The 10,390-nt window shown below is 40.3% G+C and overlaps 2 protein-coding genes across 2 annotated transcripts; both read left to right on the top strand.

The window, feature by feature from the left end:
- Positions 1-7,148: 7,148 nt before the first annotated feature.
- On the top strand, positions 7,149-8,543 carry LOC128211694 (uncharacterized). Its single transcript, XM_052916711.1, has one exon. It carries the CDS (start codon positions 7,149-7,151, stop codon positions 8,541-8,543), a length of 1,395 nt encoding a protein of 464 aa, XP_052772671.1.
- A 380-nt stretch (positions 8,544-8,923) lies between these two features.
- On the top strand, positions 8,924-9,883 carry LOC128211693 (uncharacterized). The gene has a single exon (XM_052916710.1). It carries the CDS (start codon positions 8,924-8,926, stop codon positions 9,881-9,883), a length of 960 nt encoding a protein of 319 aa, XP_052772670.1.
- The last annotated feature ends 507 nt before the right edge of the window (positions 9,884-10,390 follow it).

Below are 10,390 nucleotides of genomic sequence, written 5' to 3'. Positions count from 1 at the left end.
CTCAATAGTACTTTGTGGTCATATGTTACTTTGTTTTGTAAGAAATGGAATGTGTTACGTTCTTGATGTTTTCTGTTATGTCACGTTTCTGTGACAAGTCTTCTTGATATCTTTGCTAGTTAAAAGAGAATTATCGACCCGTCCCTTTTTATTGAATAGACTAATAAGTATGTTACGGCCATCTTATCGAGGAATGTTTGACAAAATATCGTAAGATCACGATTTTTAACTCAATATTAAGCGAACATCAGAAAAAATAACTTGTAAATCTAAATATGCATGGAGTGATATTTCCAGCCTGGCTTTTCGTTTGATGAAAATAGTCTTGACATCCCGAAATTTTTCGAAAAATCGATCGTACGACGAGATGGTTGATAAAATGGCCCCTATTTCTGTATTTGAGACCAGGATTTCTCCCAAAGTGAAGGCAATATGAGGGCAGGGTAGATGCAGCGTCATGTGGCCTAATGTAGCTAATATTGGGTTGTTTAATATGTAGTTAAAAGTAAACTACGGTTGGGCATATACATTTTTTCAGTTTACTTTGATACCAAAGTACAATTACAGCAAAATAGTATTAAAACAATACTTGTTGTATGTCATTTAAATACATTTCTTCCGATTAAATAACAACCCGGATCTTGTATTTAGAATCTTGCTTTGTAACGACAGAGGAAGACAAAATTTGAATTAAAAAGTTAATATTCCTCGCAATTATGGCAGGCCCACAAGAGGAGGCGCAACATCTTACTATAATTAATAAACTATAAAGGCTATATGCATGTCAGTGCTTTAATCGCTCTTTAACGTCTAAATTTGTTACGTTTAGATAGCGTAGTAGACTTTTACTTTTTAATTTATTATCGGATAAACGTTTTTTGAAAATTTGTAACATTTTCTGTGGGTGTATAAATTTAACACGTCCGATTCAAGTAATTTTTTATTGTTGTTTTAATTATCGCAAAATCGTTCGTTCTTACTATTCGAGTCGAATCTATATAGCAATGAAACGTTCGCGATGTTCATTGATATCATATTGGTGGCACTTGTACTTACCAAGGGATGGAGAATTTCCAACCGTCTGCCACAACATAATATTATTTCTGTTGTATCTGGGCAGGGTGAACATCTACACTTCCACTTAATAAAGTACATTTGTGGCAGCACAGGCTGATATGGTGTGATTTCGATTTACCTCAAACTGTTCTTCATTCATCACTAGCTTTAACAAGCATGGTTTTTTACCTTCCCCACCCACTTTTGCATCGCTGCAGGCCCTTAAAGTTATGATCCATTGTTGTTATAATTATATCAATATCTTAAGTTCTCACTATTCGATTCGAGTTGATTGAAACTTCCGCGATGTTAATTGCAAGCATATTGGCAGCACTTGTACTGTTCCGTGAAATGGAGTCTTTCCAATCGTCTGACGCAACATATCAACACATATGTCGTATTCTGACAGGATGAAAGGGTACCCTTTCTCTTAAAAAAGTACTTTTTTGGCGGTGGAGCCTTGCATTGCACTGGCTCATTTGGCGCGATGGCGATTAGCTTAAAATCTTTGATCGTTATTTCGTTAATAACTAGCTTAAAGGCCTGGTTTAAACCCTCTATAAGTGACCCCCCCCCCTCCCCCCCCCCAAAAAAAAACAAACAAAAAAAAACGTGTATTTGTACAACCTCTGTTAATTAATCTTAATCTTACTGCCTAATTGTCTTATCCGATTTCCAATCTGAGTATCCTGCTGTGCAGTTTGGGATGTTTTATTATAAAAATGGAACCTAAATGGCCCTTAGGGATTATCATGCCAAACATTTCTTAAACTAGGCCTTTAAGAAGGCTTTGGCCATCCAGTACTGATGTTACCACGATATATCTCCTGCAGAAAGATGCGTTTTGTTGACTTTGTGTGCACGCAGTGCAGTTTGCCCGTGAGGACAGATTATCCAAACACCATCTGTCAAGCAAACAGCTTACTGTTTACACTTCGTAATAAGGTTGGTTTCGATGTTTCATTGATTTCATGGTATGTCGTTAATTGATTCAAATTCAAAATGATGTCAAAAATTAAGGACCGGAATCCGCCATATCAGATCAATTAATATGAAAGAAATATGTCGCCAGAACAATGCGGACGGCCGCCGGGCATCGAACTCAACCAGTGTCTGCGTGCCCTGCCTTTTGTACATGTATCTGTCGATAATGATACTAAAGGATTTTTTTTCAAAGGAAACATGGCCGACGTTATTCCGAGCCCAATGATTTCAAATTATACTTGTAAAAATGTTTAGAAAGTGACAATGTTACGTACATGTAAGGCGTTTCAAGCTAGTAACTGTTTAACATTTTTAACTGTTATCACTGTAAATGTTTTACGATTGTCAAAGTAATGTGTAGAAAATCGTCACAATAATTTACAGTTTATATGTGTTATTTTGATGCACATATAAGAGTTTGATGCCAAAGCAAAGTTACTAACTAGAAAGTTATAGAATGTTTCATTGAAACATACGTTCCTTTTTGCCTCGTGGCTTTATATTCAGTAGGGAAAGGTAAATGTTTTATTTGAAGGTTGTCAAGTTTCATCAGTCATATTTATGAAACGTTTACATTATTGTTTCGTGACTTTGTTTTTTTTATTACCGTCACGATATTGATCATGGCGTGATTTATTTCGGTAAAAAAGGCGGATTGAATGCATTTTATCTATTTGTTACTGAAATGTAAACAGTTATTTTATTAGTTTCTCAATATACCATCAACTGGGGATTACTCAGTAATGCTTGAATTTGAACAATTGTTGAATAGAACAATAAAAGAAAATGCATATGAAGCTTACTAGATAGTAAACCGTCGCCTTACAACAATAGGAAACATAATAATAATATAAAGCATTATGCAATTATATAATCAGCTTATAATCACCCCCCATTAGAGTCCCTTATGATATACACACATACTGAGCTGAAGTGATTCCAAATCACTGAAGTAAATAAGGATTTAATATAAGACAGAAACTAAGCTGCCACAGCACAACAAACATTTGGTAATGGATTATTGGTCAATTTACAATGCCAATTTTTATCAACGTTGAAGTATGTTCTCTTGCTTATGGGCATATTTGAACAAAATGGTAACAGTTCTCACAGGGCTGATACCGCAAAAGACGTATAAATAGTGTGACACAAACACATTTTTCTGGTTTTCAGCCACCTTTCACATGGTCAACGTTACTTTTGTTTAACGTTTTAAGGCGTTGAACACGTTTCCGATCTCTTCTTCTCCCTTTCCGTCTTGTTCCTCACCTGACTTATTACAGTATAAAGATGCATTGCTAAATCTGCTATTTGTAAAGGACTGCAAATCAGACCAGGGACAGTTTTCGAGCTATGTTGCCAAATACCTTTTTGAATTCCCCATGCATATTGTTCTGTAACAGATAGTTACAGTTCCAAGTTTGTGCTGCAGTTTAATAAGGGGAACAACTCTGTATTGACTGTCGCTTCGTTCGTGCCATGATTTACTCTGCTTGTTCTGTATTTGGGAGCTCTTTCTTGAGGAGGTAAATTTGTCGTCCATATTTACCGCGTGAAGAAAACATGCAAACAAAATTGTTTTGAGCTTTGGCTTTTTACTTGGTCATTTGTGGCCCATAGGGTAGGTTTTGTCCATCACATAATACCTTTTGATATATATATTAAGCACCTTTTACGGTTTTGCGATAATACCATGCATTTCTTTGTATTTTGCGAGTCGAACCACTTTGTAAGTAGTTTTCGTGAAACCTGTTTTGCAAGCTACTTTTGCAGTTTTTGGCACGTACCTTCTTGATGTATAGCTTAAGTAAGCTCTGTTACTCACTCTTGTCTCATATTTTGATTATTGTTTGTTATTTGTTTAGGAAATTGCTTATGTGAAATGTTGTGTTAACTGAATCTTGAACATTGGTTTGGTTCTATTTTCAGTTATTCACGATCGAACGAATGAGTAGAATAAAAGATAGCTGCCGCACTCTAGTTGTTTCTCGTGCCACAGTACAGTGAATAACCTACGAACAGCAAGATGGCCAGTAAAGACACAGAGGACCCTGGGGTCGACCTTGAAGAAAGACGCCTGATACGGCTCACGGAGAAAGCATTAGATAATTTCACAGAGAAAGTGGAACGATACAAAAGCCAGCTGTCAGCAGAACGGCATACAGTTGACAATATCATTGCAAAGGTAGATACAAATTGTGAAAATAGAGACCTATTGAAGGACATACATTCCACATTATGTTTGAGCTACGCTCAGTACAAACTGATGGTTAGAGACTATGTGACATTTCTGGAACAATCACGTTCGTACGAAGGTCAGAGACTTATTAGTGAATATAACGAGATAGACAGTCAGTATAATAGACATGTCGAGAAAGTGCTAAAGGACATTGAACATGCAAAGACAATGTTAGAAGCTGAGGTCAAGTCAGTGAGATCAAATAGATCAAATACTTCAAACGCATCAAAGGCAATGATAAAGGCAGAAGGAGCGAAGAGACGTGTTGCTTATGCAGAGAAAGAGTTACTGTTAAGAAAGAAGGAAGCAGCACTTAGAGAGCAGGAGGCCATGGCCGCAGCTAAGATAGAGAGGGAGATGTCGGAGATTCAGGCAGAATTGAATACGTTGAAGGAACAAAGGGCCTGTGAAGAAGAAGAGACTGAAACAAATCCGGGGTCTATAAGTGTCCATGAAATCGCTGAGGTTCGACCCGAGGAAAGAACGAGAATCTATGTCGAAAGTGTTGCTGGGTCAGTGTCTCACCGTGAGTCCGATGAACAAATCCCGTCGCTTGCAACCGAACTGTCAAAATTTCTGATAAAGAAAGACCTACTGTTTAATAGACTGTATACCTTTAATGATGCTGCAGACAAATACTTGATGTGGAAAGAGGGCTTCAGCAATGTAGTGAGTGAGTTGAATGTCACATGTGTAGAGGAACTAGATTTATTAGTGAAGTGGCTTGGCCCTCAATCAAAGAAACATGCTATCAGCATCAAAACGGCCTATATAAGCGACCCTCAGCAAGCCCTTGTTAAGGTCTGGAAGAGACTTGACGAGCGATATGGTGCTCCGGAAGTTATTGAAATGACCCTTAAACGTAAACTGTCAGAGTTCCCGAGAATCACAACTAAAGATCAGCACAGATTATATGATCTCAGTGACCTTTTGGCGGAGATACAGGCTACCAAGCAGAGCCCCACGTATAGTTCTGTGTTGGCGTACTTCGACTCATCTACAGGCGTTAACCCCATTGTCCAGAAGCTGCCATACCACATTCAGTCAAAATGGACACATAGAGCAATCAAGTACATGAAGAGAAATGACGTTGTGTATCCACCATTCTCAGAGTTTGCAATGTTTGTTTGTGACATGAGTTCAATGTTGAACAATCCAAGCTTTGTTTACGAGCAAAACACACAAAAAGACAGTATTGGGAAAAAGGTCAAGAACTCTAGAGATAGTGTCAACGAAGGACAAAGAATCCGAAGTTATAAAACAGAAGTGGCAGTGGCACCTACTGACATGAATACTTGCAGTTACCACAATGTGGTTGGCCACAACCTAAATGGATGTAGGTTTTTTCATTAACAAGCCCTTTGGAGTCAGAAAAAAGTACTTTAGAGACAATAAATTATGTTTCAAATGTGGGTTGTCAACCAATCACAGGGCAAATTCATGCCAGGAACGAGTGATATGCACTGTGTGTAACTTAAACAGCCATCCAACAGCCCTACATGCGCATGGCGGGGAGGCTCGTTCAGCCGACAGTGGGAGTGGCGACATTCGCTCTGCATGCACAAAGATCTGTGGTCGCAACATCTCCATGGGAAAATCATGTGCTAAGGTAGTTCTAGTGACAGTACATAGCATAAACAATCCAGTCAAAGAGAAAAAGATGTATGCCCTCATAGACGACCAAAGCAATAGGTCGCTAGCTCGGCCCGAGTTCTTCAACTTATTTGAAGAAGGATACACTGAAGTGCCATACAGGTTGTCATCGTGTGCTGGCGTCACAAACACGACAGGTCGTAGGGCTGACTCTGATATGTTTTGTCATCAGTAGTTTTGATGGTTCATCCTCACTGAATCTGCCATCCCTGACTGAATGCAATCAGATCCCAGATATGAGAGATGAGATCCCAACGCCAGACAGCGCACTTTACCATTCACATCTAGAAGACATTTCGGCTCATATACCCGAAGTCGATCCATCAGCAGAGATTTTGCTTCTATTGGGGAGGGACTTGCCAGAGGCCCACCACGTACTTGAACAGAGGACTGGTCCAAGAGGTTCACCGTATGCACAGAAGTTAAGTCTAGGCTGGGTTGTGATTGGCGAGACATGTCTAGGCAAGGTTCACCAGCCGACCATCACTGTGAAGAAGACATTCGTACACGTAGACGGGAGAAGTTCTGTGTTTCCAGAGTGCCAAAATAAGCTGATAGTCAAAGACGTTGGTAGACATTTGAATGACAACTTGGACAGCGATGAGGAATCACAAGTATTCCTAGTGACTGATAGAGATGAGAAAATAGGCACGTCTATCGAAGATAAGGAATTTCTAGGAATCATGGACAGTGGGTTCAAGAAAAACAGTAAAGGCAGTTGGACTGCACCTTTGCCATTCAAATCTTCTAGACCAAGGTTGCCAAACAATAGGAACATGGTGCTGAACAGAATGAACCGCTTGGTTGACAATTTGAGAAAGAATGAAACAAAGCAACGTCATTTTATGCAGTTTATGCAGGGAATGATAGACAATGGCCATGCTGAAGTAGCAGCTCCAGTAATGTCGGACACTGAATGCTGGTATCTACCTATATTTGGTATATACCACCCTAAGAAAGTTGATCAGATTCGAGTGGTCTTTGACTCTTCAGCCACATATATGGGTCTATCACTGAACAGAGTGCTAATGACTGGACCAGACTTACATAATAGCTTGCTTGGTGTCCTTATGAGATTTAGAAGAGAGCCCGTTGCAGTTTCTGCCGACATCCAACAGATGTTCTACCAATTCCATGTTGAAGAGAAGGACCGTAACTACCTGAGGTTTTTTGGTTCAAGGACAACAACCCTGAGTTGCCACTAGTAGAATACAGAATGTGTGTGCACGTGTTCGGGAACAGCCCGTCTCCTGCAATAGCTACTTACGGGCTTCACAAGAGTGTACTGATGGTGGAAGACACATACGGGTCAGATGTGGCTAATTTTGTACTACAAGATTTCTACGTTGATGACGGTCTTGTTTCACTGCAGACTCCACAAGAGGCGATAGACTTGATGAAACGGACTCAACAGGCACTGGATACTGGTGGAAAGTTGAAGCTACACAAGATATCATCAAACAGCAGAGAGGTCATGAAGGCTTTCCCGAAAGAAGATCTGGCGAAAGATCTAAAAGATCTAGACTTGGGACATGAGAATCTCCCTGTACAGAGAAGTCTTGGAATGAACTGGAACCTAGATTCTGATTATTTCACGTTCACAATTTCTGAAGAAATCAAGCCATGCACAAGACGCGGTATTTTGTCTACACTGAACAGTCTTTTTGACCCTCTGGGATTTATCTCCCCTGTCGTAGTCCATGGACGGATCATCATGAGGGACCTGATGTCGAAATCTCCAGACTGGGATGAGCCATTGCCAGTCGACACTAGGGATCAATGGGTAAAATGGTGCGAATCATTAAAACATCTTGAGGACTTGAAAGTCCCACGAACTTACCTTGAAGGGTCACTTAGTGCTACAGTTGACCAACAGATTCACATATTTTCGGATGCATCCGAGAAAGCAATAGCTGCTGTCGCCTACCTTAAGACAATAGATGCAAATGGAGACACGAGTGTTGGCTTCATCATAGGAAAATCTAAGGTTTCACCCAAACACGGACATACAATTCCAAGGTTAGAGTTGTGTGCAGCGGTATTAGCTGTAGAATTAGCGGACATCATTTGTGAACACTTACACATGCCAGTTGGACAAATGAGATTTTACACAGACAGTAGAGTGGTACTCGGATACCTCCATAACCGTGTGAGACGGTTCTATGTGTACGTAGAAAACCGTGTCAGTAGAATTCTAAAACTCTCGAGACCTGATCAGTGGTGTTTTGTGCCTACTAAAGAAAACCCGGCGGACCTGGGTACGAGACCCACACCGGCAGAAACTCTTCAAGACAGCATTTGGCTTTGCGGACCAAGTTTTCTTCTCACCGAGACACGCGACACAGAAGACATGTACCAGCTTCACTCTCCAGCAGACGACCCAGAGATACGTCCAGTCATACAGTGCATAAAAACAAATATTGTGTCTAAGACATATCTAAACACAAGAGGCTTTGAAACTTTCTCTCAGTGGAGTAGATTGGTGAATGCACTGGTGGTCTTGAAAAGATTTGTGCGACGTGTTTATAGGAAGCTACATGGCGCCAGTGACTCCATTGACAATGAGCACGTTGAAAATCATGAGCTGAAAACATTTGCGAGAAAATTGTGATTCAGTCAGTCCAGAGAGAGGTGTATTTCAAAGAAATTGACTCTATACAGAATAACAGTCGAATACCAAAAGACAGTTCAATTGTAAGCTTAAATCCAGTTATAGACGAAGAAGGGACGTTGAGGGTCGGAGGGCGTCTTCGAAATTCAGACTTGGGAGTTGTCGAAAAGTATCCCATTATCCTTCCGGGTAAACACCATACTTCTAGATTGGTAGTACAACATTACCATGAGAGGGTCAAACACCAGGGTCGACACTTTACAGAAGGTGCCATTAGAGAAGCAGGGTTCTGGATAACAGGAGCCAAGCGGCTTGTTATGTCTGTCATCCATCATTGTGTGAAATGCCAACGACTTCGTGGAGGATTGGGATGTCAGAAGATGGCTGATCTGCCAACAGATCGTTTGAGGCCAGGTCCTCCTTTCACGTCAGTTGGGCTTGACTGTTTCGGTCCATGGCATGTCGTGAGCAGACGTACGAGGGGCGGTCAAGCTGCAAACAAACGTTGGGCTGTTCTGTTTACCTGCCTTACATCAAGAGCAGTCCATATCGAGGTAATTGAGGAATTGAGCAGTTCTTCTTTCATCAATGCTTTACGTAGATTCACCAGTATCCGTGGCAAGGTCAAGGTATATCGTTCAGACAACGGGACCAACTTCATGGGAGCGTTAGACGTTTTAGGCGTCAACGTCAATGACAGTGTTAGAAGATATATGGACCAGGAAGGTGCAGTGTGGATTTTGAATCCTCCTCATTCATCACACCGTGGAGGCGTATGGGAACGAATAATCGGCGTCACGCGAAGAATTCTTGATTCGATGTTGTTGGATCTACCTGGAAACAGCCTTACACATGAGGTTTTAACTACGTTCTTGGCGGAAGTGAGTGCCATTATTAATTCAAGACCATTAGTGCCAGTGTGTGCAGATTCTTCTTGCCCTACTCCATTAAATCCAGCACTGATCCTTACACAAAAAAGTGAGTGTATTGTGGACGTAGTTATAACAACTGATATTAAAGACATGTATCGGGCACAGTGGAAGCGGGTTCAAATCCTGGCAGAACAGTTCTGGAAGCGGTGGAGGTCTGAGTTCCTTCAAACATTGCAAGTGCGCAGAAAATGGACAGCAGAGCAGAGAGATCTTCAGTGTGGTGATGTAGTGTTGTTGAGAGACAAGCAAGAACACAGAAATTATTGGCCTATGGGTCTAGTGGTGCGGGCAGAACCCAGTAACGATGGACTTGTCAGGACTGCGGAAGTGCGGACTGTTGGCAAAAATGGGAAACCGACTACATATGTACGCCCAGTTAATGAGATGGTGCTGCTTGTTCCATCTTAGAGACTAAGAGACTGGTGATCCATGGCTACACCTACAACATATACTTGTATAGTGTTGTGTTCATTTAGAAATGACAAACGTTACCATCATGATATTATCATTTACTAGTCTATTTGATCATTTACATGCATTATGCAGCATATGGTGTCATATTACCTTTAATATTACATAAAGGAACATGGTTAAGCCTTTTTAACAAAGATTGTGTGGAACTAAGTAATGTGTTGATTACATTATTTGTATTGTTGCATTTGTTTTAGATACATACATTTTGCATACTGAAGTATGTATTGTTACAATCAAGCAAGGTTGTTGAACTTGATGGTTAATTTGTGTAATAACATATTTGTGAATTGTTTTTGGAATACTTAAATTTTGGGTTAAACAATTAAGAGTAGTAAATTGTTTATCTTTGATAGCAGTCGTGACCGACTTAATTAAGAAATTTATTGTTGAGTAAGAGCTGAGTAATTCGTAATCAGTTTTATTTCGCGTGTAATCATTTTT

The sequence above is a fragment of the Mya arenaria genome, chromosome 12, assembly GCF_026914265.1.
Source record: "Mya arenaria isolate MELC-2E11 chromosome 12, ASM2691426v1".
Lineage (NCBI taxonomy): Eukaryota > Metazoa > Mollusca > Bivalvia > Myida > Myidae > Mya > Mya arenaria.
Note: the sequence above shows the minus strand (reverse complement) of the source record. Positions and strands in the feature narration are given on the sequence as shown.

Bases quoted from the DNA above. Each gene is read 5' to 3' on its own strand.
- LOC128211693 (XM_052916710.1), top strand. From the start codon at position 8,924: ATGGCTGATCTGCCAACAGATCGTTTGAGGCCAGGTCCTCCTTTCACG.
- LOC128211694 (XM_052916711.1), top strand. From the start codon at position 7,149: ATGTGTGTGCACGTGTTCGGGAACAGCCCGTCTCCTGCAATAGCTACT.